Raw genomic sequence first — 20,994 nt, 5'->3', positions numbered from 1 at the left:
AGCCACAGCTCCAGTTCTGGCTTTCTGGTGGTTAATTGGAGATAGGATTCTCATGGACTTTCATGCCTGGGCTGTCATTGAACGGCAATCCTCAGATCTCAGCCTCCTGAGTAGCTAGGATTACAGGTGTGAGCCACCAGCGCCTGGCTATTTCTTTTTGACTACTCTGCTGTGTACAGAGAGTAAAGCAAATTTATATGTAAAATTTCAGTGAACCATCACAGCCACCCTTTGAGACCAGTGTTTGTTATCACTGATTTCTAGAAACGTGTATAGATATACAGTGTTTGGATAACTTTCCCAGAGTCACTCTGCTAGTTAGTGGTGAGACCAAGCCTTAAATTTGGGTCTAATTCTATTGCTGATGTTCTTATCCATTATGTTATTCATTGGCCCATGGTCAATGCTCAATGAAGATGGCTTCTATCCTTGTTCCTCCTCCCCCCACCTTAATTCTATCTCAAGCAAACCATATTAAGAGCAGCTCATTTGAAAAAGATAAGAACTAGCCATTCATTCTTGATTTAATTTCTCCTAATGTCTACCTGCTTACTTCAGTTAGCAAATGTTCAAGAGGATTTTGGTTGTGATGGGAATGACTAAGCTGGTAGAAACAAATGCTCAAGGAACACTCTAGTTTTGAAAAGGGAAGTGATGGGGAAATCACTAGGTTTCTATTTTGTAAATAACTCACATCACTGGCCATAGCTTCCTGGAGTTATTAACCCAATATTTACTAACTCTTAACCATTCCCTGTGTCAAGAATTGGAGATAGAAAGATAAAAATAAAAACACTCCATTTGCAAGGCATTTTTTTTTTTTTTGGCCAGTCCTGGGCCTTGGACTCAGGGCCTGAGCACTGTCCCTGGCTTCTTCCCGCTCAAGGCTAGCACTCTGCCACTTGAGCCCACAGCGCCGCTTCTGGCCGTTTTCTGTATATGTGGTGCTGGGGAATCGAACCTAGGGCCTCGTGTATCCGAGGCAGGCACTCTTGCCACTAGGCTATATCCCCAGCCCCGTGCAAGGCATTTTAGAATACAGTTTGTATTGCTCAATGTATGGGCTGTCACAGAAGTACCTTCAAAGGTGCAAGCAGAGACCAGAGGAAGGAGAGATGTGGTAGAAATCACAGAGGCCTTAGATGGTTCAAATTTTACCAAGAAGAGAAACAAGGCAGGATGAGGCAGTGAGAAGAATAACTTAACACTAGCACCGATGTATTGCTACAGTGTGGCACACATCTGAAATCCCATGTTCACAAAACTTTCCGAGTTTGTGTGTCATTCTTCCAGTGGAAAAGAAGTTTGCTGAGGTTAGTAATTTTCTGTTTGTGCTGCTGGTAAGTGGCTGGATTAGGTTTCCAAACCTAATTTTTCTTTGACCTCAGAGTCTCTACTGAGGCTATCCCCAGGCAAAACCAGGAAACCATATCCAAAAAGTTAGCCAAAGCACAAAAGGGCTGGTGGTGTGGCTCAAGTCATAGAGCACTTGTCTTAGCAAGTGCAAAACCTCAGTTCTTCAAACAAAAACAATGACAGGCAGACAGAGCGAGAGTGAGAGAGAAGAGAAAGAGAAGGGAGAGAGAGATCTGTTGAGAGCTTCATAAATACAAGGAAAAGCTCTAGACCAGGTCAGTACAGTGGTTAGCTCTTTAGAAGCAAAGTTCAGTACCAAGGATAGTTCCACCAGTGGCTGACCACTGGTTGACACTCCCTTCCCCAAGACCTATATCAGACTCAGCTCATTTATACACGCCTATTAGATGTCAGACAGTGTTCTAAAGTCTAGTAACACTAGAATCAAAATACAGTTAAAAACATCCTGCATTCTTATTGAGGTACACGGAAAAGAATTTCAATTATATATTACATTAGAAAGAAGCTAAATGCTAGAGCAAAATAAAACAGGAGGTGGAGATAGGGAGTGCAAACCCCTTCCATTTTAGACAAGATGGTCAAGAAAGACACAAATCCTGTATGTATGTTCATATAAGACTATTGTCGGGCTGGGGATATGGCCTAGTGGCAAGAGAGCTTGCCTCGTATACATGAGGCCCTGGGTTCAATTCCCCAGCACCACATATACAGAAAACGGCCAGAAGTGGCGCTGTGGCTCAAGTGGCAGAGTGCTAGCCTTGAGCAAAAGGAAGCCAGGGACAGTGCTCAGGCCCTGAGTTCAAGGCCCAGGACTGGCCAAGAAAAAAAAAAAAAAAACAACCAAAGACTATTGTCGACATACTGTCTATTGTAGACATTACATTTAAAGACCTAGGCGAATTTGGCGTAGGCCACGTGGCTTCTGTATATGTTCTTGGTACATTGTGTATTGTATATATGTCTACCTGACCTAGGGAAGGGAAAGAAAAACACGGTGTAAGATGACACAAGAAATGTACATACTGCCCTACTATGTAACTGTACCCCTTTTGCACAACACCTTGTCAAAAAATTTTGTTTAATAAATAAATAAAAATTTTAAAAAAGAAGTGGATGGAAAGAAAAAAAAAAGACACAAATCTTCCCTGAGGGGATAACATTGGAGAGGATGTAGACCATAAAGCAACATGGAGAAGGAATTTCCAACAGAATGCTCGAAAAGCTCCACAGAAGGAGCATGCCTGGAGTGAGAGACAACAAAAGGCTGTGTGGCTGGAACAGACAGAGAAGGGAGGAGCAGGGGTAAGGGCAGGGAGATGAGGAGGACCCTGACCCCTTAGCCAGACTTGGGCTGGTCTTCTGAATAATGCAAGAAGCCACTGGACTGGGGTGATCAGTGATTTACATAATCACTCTAGTGGTTGTGATATCTTGAACCACTATAGTGACTACACTAAGGAAAGACTGTGAGGAAGAAGAGGAAGGTATGGGACTCTTAGGAATATTGTGATACACTTGAAAGAGAAAATGACCTGCATTTGAGGTAATGGTGGAGATGGTGAGAAGTGATATTTTCTCTTTCTCTCTCTCTCATACACACACAGATATATACATACATATATGTATGCATGCATACATATCTTCTGAAACATTTCAGAAAATAGTATATCTATCTCAGAACATTGAATGTATGAATATATATATGTATATATGCATATATATGAGAGAACTAACAATATCTACTGAATGGGGAAAGGAAAAATGTTTGAAAGACTTTCAGGTTCTTTTTTTCATTTTAGCCACCTCCCAGGACGAAATTGCAGTTAACTAAGTTAAGAAAGTCTGGGAGGAACAGGTTTCTAGGAAACCAGAAAGTTTTCAGAAGTTTTAGATATAGTTAACATCGGCAGCCTAGGTTGAATTCACAATTGCAGTGAAGATTCAAATTCAGATCCTCTTAACTCCTCTATTACTACATTTTTCTTCTAACAGGAACATTAATTAATGTCAACTTCCTTATCCATCTGAGGCTGAATCCTGTCCATGGTCTTATGTGGTGTTTTTTTTTACTTGAATTGGTAAGTATCTCATATATTGACATTTTGATACAAGATTTAGGCAATGTTAATGTTATGAGATTGGTATTTTTCATCAGCTAAAATATCAATAGGTCAAATCACAAGTTTATTTTCTTGCATAATGTCACTCAAAGAGGGCCTAAACAGTAGTTAGTATCCTGCTAAACCCTTCATGAAATTGGGTGGTTTGGGAGACAAATTGTAGCTTAGTGTGGTAATAAAAATTTTTAAAAATGGGGCTTGAGTTCAAGTCCTGACTCTGTTGCTTTTATTGATTCTCAACTTTGGATGCCTGATTTTGCAGAAAGGGAAATAAGGATGCTGAGCTCACTGGATCACAGTAGTGATTTTCAAATAAAATCACATTTTACAGCATTTTATACAGTGCCATTTAATAAATAACCGTTTCTTCTTTAGGGTCTGGGAAAGACGCACATCCAGGAGATGACATTCGATAAAGGAAAAAGGATGGGTCGGTAATGTTCTGTTATCTACACTGCTAACCTAGTAAGGAAGTTGAGTTCAGACCAAAGTGAAGATCCATCCCCAACTTGCCACTCAACCCTCTTCCTGGGAGTAGCTTGGCTGTGGGTTCCTTACTGGCTTTTAAGAAAGAATTTCAGAATACATGGGCACTTCATTTTCAAGTAAATACATCCCATCCTTTGGATATGTGCTAGAGGCACAGATGTTTTTCCTATGTTTCAATTGTTAAGCCTCTGTGATTGAGTGATTGCTTGCTTGCTTGATTGTGTGTGTGTGTGTGTGTGTGTGTGTGTGTGTGTGTGTGTGTGTGTGTGTGTGTGTGCATGTGTGAGGGTATTGGGGCTTGAATTCAGGGCCTTGCATTCTTGCACAAGGCCCAAGGTCTAGCACTTGAACCACACTTCCATTTCGAGTTTTTAGCTGATTAATTGGAGAGTCTTCCCAGCCTGGCTTTGAACCTAGATCCTCAGATCTAAGCTTCCTGAATAGCTAGGATTAAAGGCATGACCCATGGCACCCAACATACCCTGTGGTACCTTTATGTGTCAGTACATCCTGTACTGTTGTAACCACTGCAGGTAGGCCTGGGAAGATGTGTTGAAGGAATTTTTTAAATAGTTGGTTTTTTGAAATTCCTCTTTTTCCTGGAAATTATAACATATATATCATCAAAGGTATAGCATCAGAGGAAAAGGAGGCCAAGAGAAGAAATTGGTTTTCTTGTTGGTTTTATATTTATGCCATCCTCACCTTTGCAATATCAATTGGTCTTGATATTTGAAACAATGACTTTAGGAGCTTTGGACAGTTCTAAGCCTTTTAATTTTTATTGCAAAACATTTTGTATTTCACAAGCATCCTCACTTTGACTGGCTTGTGCTGTGTGTATGCGCATTGTGTTCCTTCAAAATAAGACTATTACTCTGTACAATTCCAATCGCAGGAACCTTGGAATTTTGCCAGGGCTAGACAAACCAACACTTTGGTAGAATCCTTCTATAGCTATTCTAGGCCAATGTGGATGGGACACTCCCTGGGTGTGAAGATAGGTCAATATTTGGCTTCGGCTCCTGCATCTGTGGATCTGTAGAGTCTTCTCCCACGGAGACTGAAAAATCTCTAGGATCATGGCCTCTTCCTTCCTCAGAAGGAAGGTGGTGCACAGTCGAGATTGGAGGAATCACAGCTTTGTAACTGAATTTATCCTCTTGGGCTTCTCCAGGAACCCCAGAACCAACTGGATCCTTTTCTTCTTCTTCCTCTTCCTCTACCTATTTACAGTCCTGGGCAATGGGCTCATTGTTACCCTGATCAGAGTAGATGCCCGACTCCACACGCCCATGTACTTCTTCCTCAGTATCCTGTCCCTGCTGGATCTCAGCTATGCCACCACCACTGTGCCCCAGATGTTGGTCCACCTAGTAAGCAAAAATAAGACCATCTCTTACGTTGGGTGTGTGGTCCAGATGTACATTTTTCTGACGTTAGGCATCACCGAGACCTGGATTTTTGCCGCTATGGCCTATGACAGGTATGTTGCCATATGCTATCCACTCCACTATGGGGTTCAGATGAGCCAAACACTATGTATCCTTCTGGCGGTCAGCTCGGCTCTTTGTGGTCTCATCTGTGCCCTTGTCTACACCGTCTTTGCCATGAATCTGCCTTACTGTGGCCCCAATGAGATCAACCACTTCTTTTGTGAAATTCCTGCTGTCTTGAAGTTGGCCTGTGCAGACACATCCCTCAATGACCAAGTGGACTTTATCTTGGGTTTCATCTTGCTTCTGATTCCATTATCCCTCATCCTGGCCTCGTATATCCGGATCTTCATGTCTATTCTAAGGATCCGTTCCACACAAGGGCGGATAAAGGCCTTCTCCACTTGTGCCTCACACATCACTGTGGTCACCATGTTCTGTATTCCATGCATGATCATGTATATGAGGCCTGGTTCCGAGGCCTCCCCAGAAGATGATAAGAAGTTGGCCTTATTCTATAATGTCATTTCTGCCTTTCTTAACCCTATTATTTATAGCCTTCGGAACAAGGATGTGAAGAGGGCTTTCTTAAAGTTGGTTGGAGTGAGTGAGAATGTGTAATAGGCCATGGACCATAAATGTCTTCATTGCCTCTGGCCTACTGTGTGCATTATATATGATTTCATGCCTAAATAATAACAGCTAACTTTATAATGCTCTTTCTATATGACAGTTGCTGTCTAAAGGCCTTATAGCTTTATATGTCCTTTTTGAAAGGGGTCTCGCTATGTTGTTTAAGTTGCTCTTGAATTCATAGGCATAAGCAGCTCTTCTGCCTTAACCTTCCAAGAAGCTAGGGACATAGGTGTGTGACACCATGCCTGGGTGATAATGTATTCATTATTTTAAATGCATGCAATAATTCTCAAGGTAGGTATGATCTCCTTTGTAGAGATAAACTGAAATGCCTGGATAGGATGGATGGATGTGCAAATGTAGAAATGAGACAATAAAATCTATCTAAGTTATTCTATGTACACTAATAAAAATTAATTTTATAGGAAGCCAAATAAAGAAGAAATGGAGACACAAGAAGTTTAAATTTTTAAATGCCACCAAGGTAGAAAATAAAATAGCTGAGATTGAAACCCAAGGAGCAGAGTTGCAAGACCCAGGCTTTTATCTATCATGTTATGTCACCTAACTCTCATGCAGCCAATGGAAAGTGAATGCCATGTTGTTGAGGAAAATTAAAAAGACTTAGGATTCCAAGTTACAACCATGGGTTCAGATTCTTGAAGTCAAAAGCTTTCTTGGGAGCTTTAGCTCTTTCTTACCTTCAGGATTCTGAAGCCTAAGCAAATAGCACTGCATAATTGTATATTAACTTCTCCATAGAGTTGTCGAATGATTCCCACCCCCCACCAACTCCATCCTTATCCTTGAAGTCTGAAATCTTCCCCAAGGAGGTCCTTCAGACCTCCTTCACTTTCATGAACCCCTCTCCTATTTCTATCTACCCTAACTGTGGCTCCTGGGTACCCTGACTTATTTACAAGGACAGGTGTCCACAACCGGTTTAATCTTAAATTTCCTCTACCACCAAAGCTTTGGATCTTAGCCTTGGCTTAATTGAGATCTTGGGAGGAAACACCCAATGTTTCTGGAACTCAGTCTTCTTCTATATAAGATGAAAATAATGACTAGATATTATTGGTTTTACAGAACATTGTTTTATTTTCCTTTTAGAATGGCAGGATTTGTTTTCTTTTTGAAGTTATTGTTATTATAAATGTGGTGTACAGAGGGATTACAATTACATGAGTCAGGTAATGAGTACATTTCCTTTCATACAGTGTCATCTGCTCCCTCACTCTCTCCCAGTCTCTCCCTCCTGTCTCCACCCATGAGTTGTAGAGTTCACTTTTATCAGTGTCCAGTGAGCCCCACTGCTGCACTTTTTCACCCTTTTCCCCTAGAGTTCTGTACCCTCTCCCCCACTCTCCCAAAGATGTACACATGAATACACCATACATAAAGAAAAGAAGACGAGCCATCAAAAATAATTTTTTTAAAAAGAGAGATTTCTTGTTTCCATAATTTGGAGTTCATTTTGCTATATATATTATTTTATATAACTATAAAGAGGTATATAGACATTATGCTTTGGTGTGTCTCTGCTAAGAGTATCCTCTTTTGGTCTCAACTGTGTGTGCGTGTCTACAATCCTGTATACTTTATCATATCCCAGTGTATTTTAGATCTAATTTCATAAAATTGTTTTTAACCTCAAATGACGATGGACATAAAACTTAAATAATTGTATACATTACCGTAAGAGTTATTGCCTTCAAAATAAATAGCTTATACCCATTAAATTATTAGTAATATAATTGTGACGATCAACTTCCATTTAGAAATTATGATAACATGGGGAATAAAGTTAAGGCCTTGCACTTGCGAGGCAGGTGCTCTACCACTTGAGCCATGCCTCTAGCCAGTGTTCATCAACTTCAAATATTAAGGTCAGATTTATAAAGCTAGAAGGCATTGGAGGGGATATTTGTGATGACAACTGACTGCATGTAGAGAAATGTCTTCAAAATACACATACACACATACAATATTAGTGGGCCACAATCACAATATCAGCTGTCACATTAACTAGTAACAAAACAATTTCTAGTGTTCTCTCATCACAGTTCAAATTTCTATGAAGTTACCTTTAATTTCAGACCAATATTAAATTACTTTGGAAACAATGATATAACACAGATCTTTTACATAAGGCACTGTTTGTTTACAAAGGCTCTTTCATGGAGCCCAGGCTGACCTTGAACTATTAATTCTCATGGCTTGGCCTCTCAGGTGCTTCTTTTTTGTTTTTAAGTTTTATTGTAAAGGTGATGTACAGAGGGGTTACAGTTACATAAGTAAGGAAATGCGTACACATCTTTTCAAACAGTATTACCCTCTTATTTTCTTCAGGTACTCTTTATGTGTCTTTCTTTCTGGTAGCTTTTAGTTAACAAAACATTCAACTGCTTTTAACTGACTTAAAAGAGCCTTATTGGTAAACCAAAATCATCTAAACATTAAGAAAACAATAAATACTGTATGCATACTTTGCTCATTAGCAACTTTCTCCAGAAGCTAAGCCAAGGAAGATTTCTGTCTAGAGTGCTCTTACAATTCCCCAAGCGGTCAAAGAATCTAAGTTCTAAGAATGAGGCAGGCCCGTGAGCTGAGAGGAGTCTCCAGTGCCAGGGCTTACCGTCTGGACGAAGAACATTGCCTCTCAGGAGGCAAGCCCCAGAGGAAGTAGAGCTTTGGGTTTCTGGAGACAGAAATAGAATTGTCAGCAACACGTGCTGATTATGTTTCTTGGGGGGTTGTTAAGAAAATTGTTTCGAGGTCACCGGGCGGGAGCACTGAGGCTCATTTGCTGGAGCGAAAAGCGTTTTCTTTTTTTTTTTTTTTTTTGGCCCTGGGCCTTGGACTCAGGGCCTGAGCACTGTCCCTGGCTTCTTCCCGCTCAAGGCTAGCACTCTGCCACTTGAGCCACAGCGCCGCTTCTGGCCGTTTTCTGTATATGTGGTGCTGGGGAATCGAACCTAGGGCCTCATGTATCCGAGGCAGGCACTCTTGCCACTAGGCTATATTCCCAGCCCGAAAAGCGTTTTCTTGTTAGACTTCTCAAAGCAGGCGAAGAAGGCCTACCCAACTTCAATCAGTTCTTCTCCTTAGCCCATCTTGATTTCTTAGGTCTATCTGCATGGGCTAGTATACCAAGAATACCTACCTTCTCTGCCGGTTTCCAAATGTCTCCTTGCTCAGTTATGAAGGTTTCTCACTGGTCTCTCCTTTAGGGAGTTTCCTATTTTTCAGTCTCCATGAAAGTTCCCCACAAAATTCTTCTTTCAGCAGCAGTGGGGTTTGAATTCAGGGCCTTGTGCTCACCAGGTAGACGCTCTGCCCTTTGAGCCATGTTCCCAGCCCATTTGCTTTTGTTTTTTTTTAACTTTTTTTTTCCGATTTATTTTTCTGATAGGGTCTGGGCTCACTTTTGCCTGGGATTAGCCTTGGACCCCAGGCCTCCTACATCTACCTCCTGTGCTTCTGTTGTTTTTCAAATAGGGTCTCACACTTTTGCTGGAGCTTGGCTAGACTACAGTCCTCCTATGTACATTTCCCTCATAGCTGGAATGATAGGCACATCACCATGCCCAGCTTTTGTTGGTTGAGATGAGGTCTCATGAAGTTTTTCCCCAGGGCTGGCCTTAAACTACAATCCTCCCAATATCTGCCTTCTGAGCAGCTAAGATGATAACCACGAGCCACAGGCCCTCATGAACTCTCAACACCGCCAACCTAAGCACTCAACTCTAGCCTTACAAACAAATCAATACGAAGCTGAAATCCAACCTTGAGTCCCTTTAACAAAAAGAATTACTAATATGTACTGTAATACATTTTCATTAAGCTATTTTTGAATGTTTTTATTATCTTTAAGTAGTTATACAAAGGAGTTGCCATTCAACAAAGCAGTTTATGAAAACAGTGTGTTGATCAATGTCACCCCTCTCCACATTCTCACCCACCCCTCACCCTTTCCTCACTTTTCTTAAATTTTTAGGATAAGAATTGATTATTTTCACCATTTAACAAAGCCATTTATGCATACAATGCATCTTGCTTTTTGTCATCCCTTCAACACCTTCATACCTCTTGGACCACTCTCCCTTATTTTTCTCCGTTCTGTGGTATATACAATGAATTCTTGACTGCATTTTCCCCCTCTCTCACCCTCTCTCCTTGCCCCCCGCCTTGCAAGCACCCATTTTCTGGTATTTTGTTGGGTTTTGACTTAGTCTTTCTGAAAAATTATAGTATTTGAGCTCTCTATAGATTCTATTATATACTTCTGCTATATTTGTAACCACTTCACTAAGCTATTTCAAGTGCAAACAACAATCAAGACAAACAAGAAAATCACCTGTACAAACAGCAAAAATAGAATAGAAGGCAATTTCTCACTATGAGGAAGTTCTTGTAAACAAAAACTGCAAAAAGCTTTGCAAATAATGATGAAGGACTTAGTGCTTTCCCACTAAATCTAAGCTAAGGTGAGGATGTTTGCTTCCACTGCTCCTATTTAAACTGGAAATCTAACCAATGCAATAAGACAAGAAAGGAGAAAAGAAAAGAAAATTGTCTCTATTTGCTAATGTCCTGTCCCTGCAAAACTGAAGCCTACAAAGTTTATACATAAAGAACCCATTAGAACTAATTAATGAATTTAAGAATGCTAATACAAGCAAAACTCATGGGATTCAACTAAAGCAATGCTGAGGAAGAAAGGTATAGCTGTAAATGTCTATATTTAATTTTTAAATTTTTCTTTAAGTAGTAAATGCCTATATTTTAAAGAGCAGTAAAAAGACCTCAATTCAATAACCATAAGAAAGTACATACAGATAAGTAAACTAAAAGTAAACAAATGAAGGAAATAAATCTCTGAGTAAAAATAAAATAGAATTGAAAATATTTGAGAATAGACAAAAATTGAGAATGTGAATGAAAGTTTATTTAAAAGATGAGCAAAATGGCCAACCTATAGCTAGAACAATCAAGAACAAAGGGAGGAGATAAATTACTAAAATGTGAAGTAAAGAGGGGATATTACTATAGATTTTACTCCCCCAAAAAAGGATAAAAAGGGACAGAGAATGGTAAGAAAATGAATAGTATCAAAATATATTGTGTCTATGTATGAAGGTAGCATAAGAAAGCTTACTAAAAGAAGTTCAGGGGCTGGGAATATGGCTTAGTGGTAGAGTGTTTGCCTCACATGAGTGAAGATGCCCTGGGTTCGATTCCTCAGCACCACATAAACAGAAAAGCCAAAAGTAGTCCTGTGGCTCAAGAGGTAGAGTGCTAGCCTTGAGCGAAAGGAAGCCAGTGATAGTGCTCAGGCCTTGAATCCAAGCTCCAGGACTGAAAAAAAAAAAAAAGTTCAACAATAGGGGGAGGATATGGGAAGAGATGGGAGTTGTTCTGATGAAAACATTATGTATACATGTGTGAAATACTATGGTGAAACCCTTTTGTACAATTAAATACACTAAAAAGTGAATGACAGGAGAGTAAAGCAGGTCCTGTTGGAGGAGGCAGAAATTAGAGGGAAAGGGAAGGTGAATTGAGAGGGTAGATGAAGATGAATATTGTCAAAGTATTTCATATGTAAATATGAAAACAGAAACAATGAAACCTGTTGAAAGTGTTCTAAGGATGAGAGGAAGATAAGGGAGAGTGATAGAGGGGGTGATATTGATGAGGGGTATGTTGTATGCATGCATGGAAATGTCACCAAGAAATTCTTTTGTGCAACTAATGTTTACTAATAAAAAAATCTTAATTTAAAAAAAGACTTTCGACAGGCACCAGTGGCTCATGACTATAATCCTAGCTGCTCAGTAGGCTGAGATCTGAGGATGAGACTCTTATCTCCAATTAACCACCAGAAAACTGGAAGTGGTTCAAAGTGGTGGAACACTAATCTTGAGCAAAAGAGCTCAGGCACAGTGGTCTGGCTCTGATTTCAAGCCCTACAACTGACAAGGAGGAGGGGGGAGGGGGGAATGAAGAGAAAGAGTTCTATTTACTCAAATAGCATCAAAAAGAATAAAACACATAGGAATAAATTCATCAAAAGAAGTATAAGACTTGAACACCAAAAACTACCAACTATCATGGGAAGAAGTTAAAGATACTCTAGAAAAATAGAAAGCATCCCGTGTCCACTGATTGGGTGGCTTAAGATTACTTATGTGGCAATACACTCTAAAAATACATTGATTCAAAATAGATCCCAATCAAAACCCCACATCCTTTTCAGTCAGTGTCTTCTGAAACTGACAAACTATTCACATGAGAATTAGGAGATGATTTTTTTTTTTTTTTTTTTTTTGCCAGTCCTGGGGCTTGGACTCAGGGCCTGAGCACTGTCCCTGGCTTCTTTTTGCTCGAGGCTAGCACTCTACCACTTGAGCCATAGCGCCACCTCTGGCCATTTTCTATATATGTGGTGCTGAGGAATTGAACCCAGGGCTTCACGTATAGGAGGCGAGCACTCTTGCCATTAGGCCATATTCCCCACCCCAGGAGATCATTCTTTATGGCCCATGGTAGGCTTCTCTAACATGCTTGTCCAGCCCTCACCACGACACCTCTCAACCCATGCATTTACTCCACTTGATGTTCACATATTCATTTTCTCTGGTATGTGAAGAGGGAGTAGGGAGCAATTACAGGGAGAAGGGAACCTTAGATTGGGAGAGTTGGGGAGATCTTTCTTGGGTATAAGGCTGCTGAGGTGAAATGTGTGCTGAGGGCTTAGGAGAGCTGTAGAGGGACTTGGAGGAGCCCAAGACACAGAAGGCTCATTAAGAAGCCGTGTGATTCATCCTCCCTGAGGACCAGGAGCAGAATGTTAAAGGAAGACATAGCAGGTTCTTGGTTCATCCTTCACATGCTCCTGGGCCAGGTAAGGAGTAGGAAGGGAAGGGTGGAGGCTTGAGGAAGGCAGTCCTCACACCTGGGTAGTCCCCACCTGATCATCCCTAGCTATCTGGGGCCTCACTTTTTCTGCCTGGATACTGGTCTCCTCCTCCCTCCCTCCCATTCACATCAGGCTCTGCAGGCCTGGCACCTGATCCCTGTCCTGCTCTGTTCATTGATTGCTCTCTGTTTCTTGCCGCCTTTGTTTTTGTGCTCCTTCGTTGACAAGGAGAGAGTGGAAGGAGGTGAAGGCTGTTGCTGTGGAGCTAAGGCATTTGGCTCTCCTCTGTATCCTAGTAATCACATTTTGACACTTGAAGACACAGGACAAGAGACTGATGGGAGAAGTACATGTAAGGATGATTGGTTACGGGAACTGCAGAAAGGGCCATTTCATGCTTCACGAGACAAGGAACTGGATAGAGACTTGGAAACTGGGAACAACTAGGAGTAACTCATTCTGGAGTTTCTCTCTGGACCAGCCCGGGGATAAGGAGGCCTTGGGATAGATGGAAAGAAGAGCGTAATAGAGTTGAAGTCTTCTTGTTCATCTGTTTTGTTTGTTTGTTTTGCTCTTCTACAACTGTCTTGCATGCTTTCTCTCCTCTCCTTTCATTCTGCATCATGTCGTGGTCAGTGATAGCAGCAGCTGACTGTGAGATGCCTACTGAGAGACCACAGTACCCATGCAGTCATCAGGTCTAGGTGAAGCTCAAAGATGAAATGGGAAAGGCATGTTAGTGCCCTTGGCTCTTCTGGCTGGTATGGAGCTGAGAGACTCACTCACTCCCCGCTGTGTGGAGCTGTGGTCCTCAACTCTATGAGCTGGAGTTGGCTCGGGGCTTCCCTCCCCTGCCATGCACCCAACTCGTCCCAGTGCAGCCCTGACATGGTTACCTAGTTCTTCTTGCTCTTTGGAGGGAGTCCCGAAGCTCACTGCACTCCATCTGTGGCCTTGCCCTATTACTGTCATGGGATTTCATTGAGCCCAAAACTGACTTGTGGGTATAGCTCCCACATTGGGAGCTATCAAAGCATTGGACCCCAGCCTCAGAACATCCTTCATCATCTGGTTCTGGAGAAACCTTCCTGATTGTTTCAACTTCACCTCACACAATGTAGTTTCCAGCCTCTTCTTCAGCACTTGCTTCAACTTGTCTATATTCTCCTTAGACCATGGGCCAGGAGGGAGAACACTGCTCCCCAATGGTCTGAACACTGCAGACACATCCCTGCCCCATCCCTTGAGCTGATAGGGTCCTGTGCCAAGGATGTAACTTCAAAGTTCACTTCTTTTGATGTAAAGTTTCTTTATAGTGATGACCCCAGGGCCTTAACACATGATAGGAAGCACTTTATCTCACCAGCTGTATTGGTCTAAATTCATCAGTGGTCTACCACACTAAAGGACAACATTCTGTATTCCTTAGAAAGGTATACAATGCTGTTTATCCCTTCTTTCCTTCTCCATCTCAGACTCATTTTTCCAATAATCCCCTTTTCTAATACCCCAGTGTATCTTTTGTGCTCCCTGCATGTCCAAAGCTCTTCCTGGGCTATGTGACTTTGCACCTGCTGCTCCATCGGTTGGCAAAACTCTTCCTTGTATTCTTTGCATAATCAATCCCTACTCATCCTTTAAGATGTACATCTGCTTTGAGAGAAGAGAGCAAGTGACTTTAATTTTCGAATACCTAGCACATAGCACAGATCTATAACTGGCAGCACACATTTCCACCATGGTGCTTAACACACTGGAAATGGCTTGTGTATCTATTTCTCGATTTACCCACCTAGACTGTAAGCTCTTTGGTGATTAGAAATATAGCATGTCTTGCCCTTATTTGTCCTTATCTCTCCAGCTCCCGGAACAGGGGTATGATAGGCAGAAGATGTTTAATCAGTGTATGTTGCCCATTCCTTCAGTGACAGCATGAGGAAGGGCAGTTGAGGGCATTACTGAGCTCCTTCTCTGTGCTATTCACAATGCTAGTCACCTCATGCACATCATACATGCTCCTCTCAGGCTATCTCCCTGATAGGTAATATGTCTACTTCATAGAGAAGGAAACAAAGGCTCATAGAGATTGGTTTATTTGACCAGGACCCCAGTAGAAGCACCAAGACTCAAATTCAAGTGTTCTGATTCCAAATCTCATGTTTTACCACCAGATATCACCACCTCCTACGGCGCCATGAACAAGTGAGCCAGCTTTCATCTGCAAAGGTACAAACTAAGCACAGTCTGTATTGGATTCTCTGCCAATCACAAATCTCAAGGAAAGCAAAGGACTCTGAGGATGAATTATTGTTAGCAAGGATATCTATGGGGTAGAGTGTTCTGGAAATACCAAGAAAAGACACACATTGTTCTGCCTTCTAGCTGAGGCAAGCTGGACACTGGTAGTTCACTCCTGCAATTGTAGCTAGTCAGGAGGAGGCTGAGATTTGAGGATTAGGGTTCAAAGCCTGCCTAAGCAGAAAATTCCATGAGACTTTAATCTCCAATCAACCAGAAAATTGCCAGATGTGGATGTTTAGCTCAAGTGGTAGTACACCTGCCTTGAACAACAACAAGAAAGACTAAGAGAGAGCATAAGGCCCTGAGGTTAAGCCTAGTACTGGCAAAAAAAAAAAAAAGACCCTTCCCATCAGAAGTGAGTCAGGATAGGAAGAGTCAAAATTGCTGAATAGCTTTACTCAAAAGAAAGTATCAGAAAGCTTCCAGAAGCCCCAAAAGTCAAAACTTTTCATATGGATGGAGCCATATATCCTCCCCAACATTTCTGACTCTTCCTGAGCATTTTACTTCAGAAATCAAAAGGTTAAAGACACAGAAGAAAGTGTCCGGGGTGTACCTTTTCAGAGAGGAGGGAGGGGAGTTTCCATCTTCACCATCTGACAGGCAGCCAGGACTCCCAAACTACACTCCAGTAGGTCCTGAAGCAAAGGAAAATAGGTAGCCTTTCTGGGGCTAATGAAAGGGAAGGAAATGAGAGCCCAGGGGCTCTCAGGAAAGATTTTTTACTTGAAAAAGTACATGAATGTAGCCTCATCTCAGATAGACCTCTTGAGTCTGAGCAGACAGCAATCTCAAGAAGAATCAAATAACCACTGGCCTTTTCAGCGAACCAACAGCCATGGTATCTGAATGTAAATGCTAAGCTGGGACACTGGGTTCCTTTTTCTCTCTGCAGATAAAGAAGAATGCAAGAGTTCCCCTGGAAGAACCACAGCTCCATCTCTGAGTTTATCCTTCTGGGCTTCTCTAGGAATTCCCAAACTAACATCATCCTCTTCAACATCTTCCTCTTCCTCTACCTCTCTACACTCGTGGGTAATGGGCTCATTGTGACTTTGATCTACTTGGATTCTCGCCTCCACACACCCATGTACTTCTTCCTCAGTGTCCTTTCCATGTTGGACATGAGCTATGTCACCACCACGGTGCCCCAGATGTTGGTGCATCTTGTCTGCCAGAAGAAAACAATCTCCTACGTTGGATGTGTGGCCCAGATGTGTATCTTTCTTGTGTTGGGCATCACTGAAGGCTGGCTGTTTTCTGTAATGGCCTATGATCGCTATGTCGCCATTTGCTACCCACTCAGGTACAAGATTATCATGAGCCCATGGCTATGTGTGGCATTGGTGGTCTTTTGTGGGCTATGGGGTGTTAGTTGTTCCCTTGTCTATACTGTCTTTACCATGCGTCTTCCCTACTGTGGCCCCAATGAGATCAACCACTTCTTCTGTGAAGTCCCTGCTGTGCTGAAGCTTGCCTGTGCAGACACATCTCTCAATGATCGAGTAGATTTCATCCTCGGCTTCATCCTACTCCTGGTACCACTTTCCTTCATCCTGGCCTCGTACGTCCGCATCTTTGCTGCCATCCTGAGAATCCGCTCAGCCCAAGGAAGGCTCAAGGCCTTCTCTACTTGTGCCTCTCACATCACTGTGGTCACCATGTTCTGTGGACCCGCCATGTTTATGTACATGAACCCTGGAGCCAATGCCTCTCCAGAACGGGACAAGAAACTGGCTCTATTCTATAATGTTATTTCTGCCTTTCTCAACCCTATAATCTACAGTCTCCGAAACAAAGATGTGAAAAGGGCTTTCTTCAAAGTAACAGGCCTGGGTAAAACACCTAGGTGAGGCCACTAGAACAGAAAAGGCCATAACCAGACCTGAAAAGCAGCATTCATGGCCCTTCTACGCTAGTCTTCTTCATCATGAAGTGTATAGGCAGCAATCACTGACTGGCAGTCAGTGATAGAGATCATGGACAAAAGTAGTTACATGCTTTTTGCTTGCTGATTATTCTAGAAGCTAAGATGTCCTTGAATAGCATGAGATCTATAATTGTAGACAAAGTACCAAGTAGGGCTTCCATCTGCTTCATTTCTACTTCCCAGGGGCCAATAAAGGGCCTGGCACAAAGCAAAACATCATTGCGACTGAAGGATGAGGATTGGTGATTAATATCAACTTGGGGTGGCTAGGATAAGAGGACTCAGAGAAGCCAGTCATTTCCTTTTACCTCAGTAAGGAGCAAATCCGAAAGAAAAGTAATCATTAGGAGTAGGGCTCCAGGGTTAGCCACACTCCATCCAGCACTGTTCAGGGGAGAGTGGACCCCAGAATATATGATCCATCCATTCCTGAAGGAGTGAGGACCTGCTGTCAATAACACAGACAAAACAGGACCCAGATGATATCACAGTGCTTAAGAGCTCACTGGTTTATAGCTGCCAGTTTCCTTATATGTTAAAACTAGGATGAGATAGCGGGAATGACCCCAGCCCAGGGAGAGGACTCATTTCGTTCTTAGGAAAGGGCTAACTAATATTGCAAATGAAAATTAGCACGTGTTTATATTTCAGTTGTTGAGTTAGTTAACCTGGTCTGTCACCCAGGTCTTAAAACCCATGAACTCAGTAAAACCCTAATAAATTATCGCAGTCCCTCAAGATGCTGCATGAAAAGACTTTCATAATCACTAGTCAGCACCTCTCACAGATACCTTCATAGATCTTCCACATGTGATAGCTTTCAATAATCATTTATTGAAATCTTAACTGAGTAATAATGTTGAAACATCAGGCACCATGGTACATGCTGTAAATCCAAGCACGCAGGAGACTGTGGCAGGAAGATTTCAAGTTTGACACCAGCCTGGGCTAATAGTAATATCCTATCTCAAACAAAAATAAAAACAATAACAAATAAAGAAGGAGTTGTGACCCAGTGGTAGAACTCCAGCCAATCAAACATGTCTTGCAAGTGTAAGTCCCTGACTTCAAACTCTAGTACTTGCACACACACACCCACACCTCCTCCCACAGATTGCTAATGATAGGATATTAAGGACACCTTATTATCCATTTTGGTAGAATCACCTCCAAATATTACCCTTTTCACCAGTAGATTTTTTTTTTTTTTTTTTTTTTTTTTGGCCAGTCGTGGGCCTTGGACTCAGGGCCTGAGCACTGTCCCTGGCTTCTTCCCGCTCAAGGCTAGCACTCTGCCACTTGAGCCACAGCGCCGCTTCTGGCCGTTTTCTGTATATGTGGTGCTGGGGAATCGAACCTAGGGCCTCGTGTATCCGAGGCAGGCACTCTTGCCACTAGGCTATATCCCCAGCCCCACCAGTAGATTTTTTTAACTGAGTGTGGAAGCATGGAGCTCCTAATACTGGCTAATCCTAACATTCTGTAGTCTCTACAACCATCCCATACTTTCCCTTTTCCAAACTTGGCTTTGACTTTTGAAAGTTCAAATCATCCATGGGATACAAATAGAAGCTTATTCAAGGGCACAATGCTGTGGTGAGACTCTGTGTCAGATTCTTTCTTTTTTTAAAATTTATTTATTAATTAAATTTGTGTTAGATTCTTGCTTTGCCCAAAAGAAGCTTACTAATTAAGAACTGGCTTAAGATAAGAATTAGTAGCTGGGCACCAGTGGGTCATCCCTGTAATCCTAGCTCCTCAGAAGGCTGAGATCTGAGAATTATGGTTCAAAGCCAGCCAGGAGAAGAAAGTTTGTGAGAATCTCAGCTCCACTGAACTACCAAAAAAGCTGGAAGTGGAGCTATGGCTCAAGACGTATAGCACTAGTCTTGAGCACAAAAGCTCAGGGACAGGACCCAGGCCTGCACTGGCAATCAATCAATGTGAGCCTACATTAAAACAGTGACAGTTCCGATGGAGATGATACTGCTCTATTCTAACCACATGTTAGTGAAAACAGCTTGAACTCAGCAATAGAAGTCATGGCAGCCATGGTATTGATGAGTTATGACTATTATTAGTGAGTTATTATTATTATTTCTTCTGCCAGCCACTCATAACTGACAGAAGAAAGAATAGTATTTGGCTGCAGGTTTCACAGTACATTTGCTGAGCATGTTTTGGAAAGGAGCAAAGAAGAGGGCTTGAAGACAGATGCCAAGAGCAACAAGAGGAGGTGGCACGAATGTTATGGGAAGATAGGTTGGTGTCACAAGCACCCAAACCACCAGCACCAGAGAAGAGTTGCTGAAACATTATAGAGACAGCTTGTGCTACCGAGCCTATATTAAGATAAGGTGGTGTGTTGGGGACAGAGGGGAAGATAAAGGTGTTTCATTAGGCCAGAAAACGTACAGTCTAGGAGTCAGGATAGAAGAAGACTGGGGGAAATGGCTGAACATGGATACAGAAAGTTTACAGTTCAAAGTAGAAATGTGTCTAAGTTTTTATGAAAAAGCCCATCCAAGAATGCAGTTCCTGTCCCGGCTCCCGCGCCCCGGCTCTGGCAACCCAGCTCCAGCGCCCGTGCTTTGTGCCCCGGCTCTGTGTCCCGGCTCCGCGTTCCGGGCGGCTGCGCCCGCAGGACATGTGAGGAGCAAATGCAGGTCTTGAGGATGTTGCTTCTGCGCCCGGCCTGCCCAGGCCTGAGCACTGTACTGCCCTCCCGGTTTCTGGGTATCTCCCCCTGGCAAATTCCAGCAGGTGCCAGCTTCCACTCCACCTCTTTCTCTGAAGCAGACTTTCCACGGGTCTTGATTACAGGGGGTCTTGGTCAGCTGGGAGTGAGGCTCACCAACCTCCTCAGGAGACGATTTGGGAAGGACAATGTGATTTTATCAGACGTAAAGAAACCCCCTGCTCAGGTCTTCCACAGTGGCCCGTTTGTCTACACCAACATCTTGGACTACAAGCACCTCCGTGAGATCATGGTCAACAACTGCATCACCTGGCTGTTGCACTACAGTGCCTTGCTCAGCGCTGTGGGAGAAGCCAACGTGTCCCTGGCCAGGGCTGTGAATATAACTGGATTGCATAACATTCTAGACTTGGCAGCAGAACACAATCTACGATTGTTTGTGCCCAGTACAATTGGGGCGATTGTTTGTGCCCAGTACAATTGGGGCGTTTGGACCTACCTCTCCCTGGAACCCAACCCCAGACCTCGGTATTCAGAGATCCAGAACCATCTATGGCCTGTCCAAGGTGCGCACAGAGCTCATGGGAGAATATTAGCATTACCGGTATGGCCTAGATTTCCGGTGTCTGCAATACCCTGGGATCATTTCAGCCAATTCCCGGCCTGGAGGAGGAACGTGAGGGACCAGGCAGTTCAGATTTTCCACGCCGGCGCAGAGCGGCAAGTTCGAATGTAACAAATGAGCAAACTCTTTCACCAAGAAGTTGGACAGACCTTCATGTTCATCAGAGAACACACAAGAGAGAAACCTTATGAATACAACAAATGTGGACAGACCTTGGCATGGATAATAGAATTCACACAGGTGAGAAACCTTGTAAACATAGAAAGTCTTTCAACCGGGGCTGGGAGTATGGCCTAGTGGCAAGAGTGCTTGCCTCCTACACATGAAGCTCTCAGTTCGATTCCCCAGCACCACATATATGGAAAATGGCCAGAGGGGGCGCTGTGGCTCAAGTGGCAGAGTGCTAGCCTTGAGCAAGAAGAGGCCAGGGACAGTGCTCAGGCCCTGAGTCCAAGAC

General features: G+C 42.7%; 2 protein-coding genes and 1 pseudogene across 2 annotated transcripts; all 3 read left to right on the top strand.

The window, feature by feature from the left end:
- The first annotated feature begins 5,068 nt into the window (after positions 1-5,068).
- LOC125355666 (olfactory receptor 2A5-like) lies at positions 5,069-6,043 on the top strand. Its single transcript, XM_048352109.1, has one exon. The coding sequence runs from the start codon at positions 5,069-5,071 to the stop codon at positions 6,041-6,043; it is 975 nt and encodes a 324-aa protein (XP_048208066.1).
- A 10,146-nt stretch (positions 6,044-16,189) lies between these two features.
- Positions 16,190-17,137, top strand: LOC125355024 (putative olfactory receptor 2B3). The gene has a single exon (XM_048351079.1). It carries the CDS (start codon positions 16,190-16,192, stop codon positions 17,135-17,137), a length of 948 nt encoding a protein of 315 aa, XP_048207036.1.
- A 2,707-nt stretch (positions 17,138-19,844) lies between these two features.
- Positions 19,845-20,592, top strand: LOC125355034 (annotated as a pseudogene).
- The last annotated feature ends 402 nt before the right edge of the window (positions 20,593-20,994 follow it).

Source organism: Perognathus longimembris, chromosome 7 (assembly GCF_023159225.1).
Source record: "Perognathus longimembris pacificus isolate PPM17 chromosome 7, ASM2315922v1, whole genome shotgun sequence".
Taxonomy (NCBI): domain Eukaryota; kingdom Metazoa; phylum Chordata; class Mammalia; order Rodentia; family Heteromyidae; genus Perognathus; species Perognathus longimembris.
The sequence above is the reverse complement of the archived record's forward strand: the minus strand, read 5'-3'. Positions and strand labels throughout refer to the sequence as shown.

Excerpts from the sequence above, each read along its gene's own strand:
- LOC125355024 (XM_048351079.1), top strand. The coding sequence starts at position 16,190 with ATGCAAGAGTTCCCCTGGAAGAACCACAGCTCCATCTCTGAGTTTATC.
- LOC125355666 (XM_048352109.1), top strand. The coding sequence starts at position 5,069 with ATGGCCTCTTCCTTCCTCAGAAGGAAGGTGGTGCACAGTCGAGATTGG.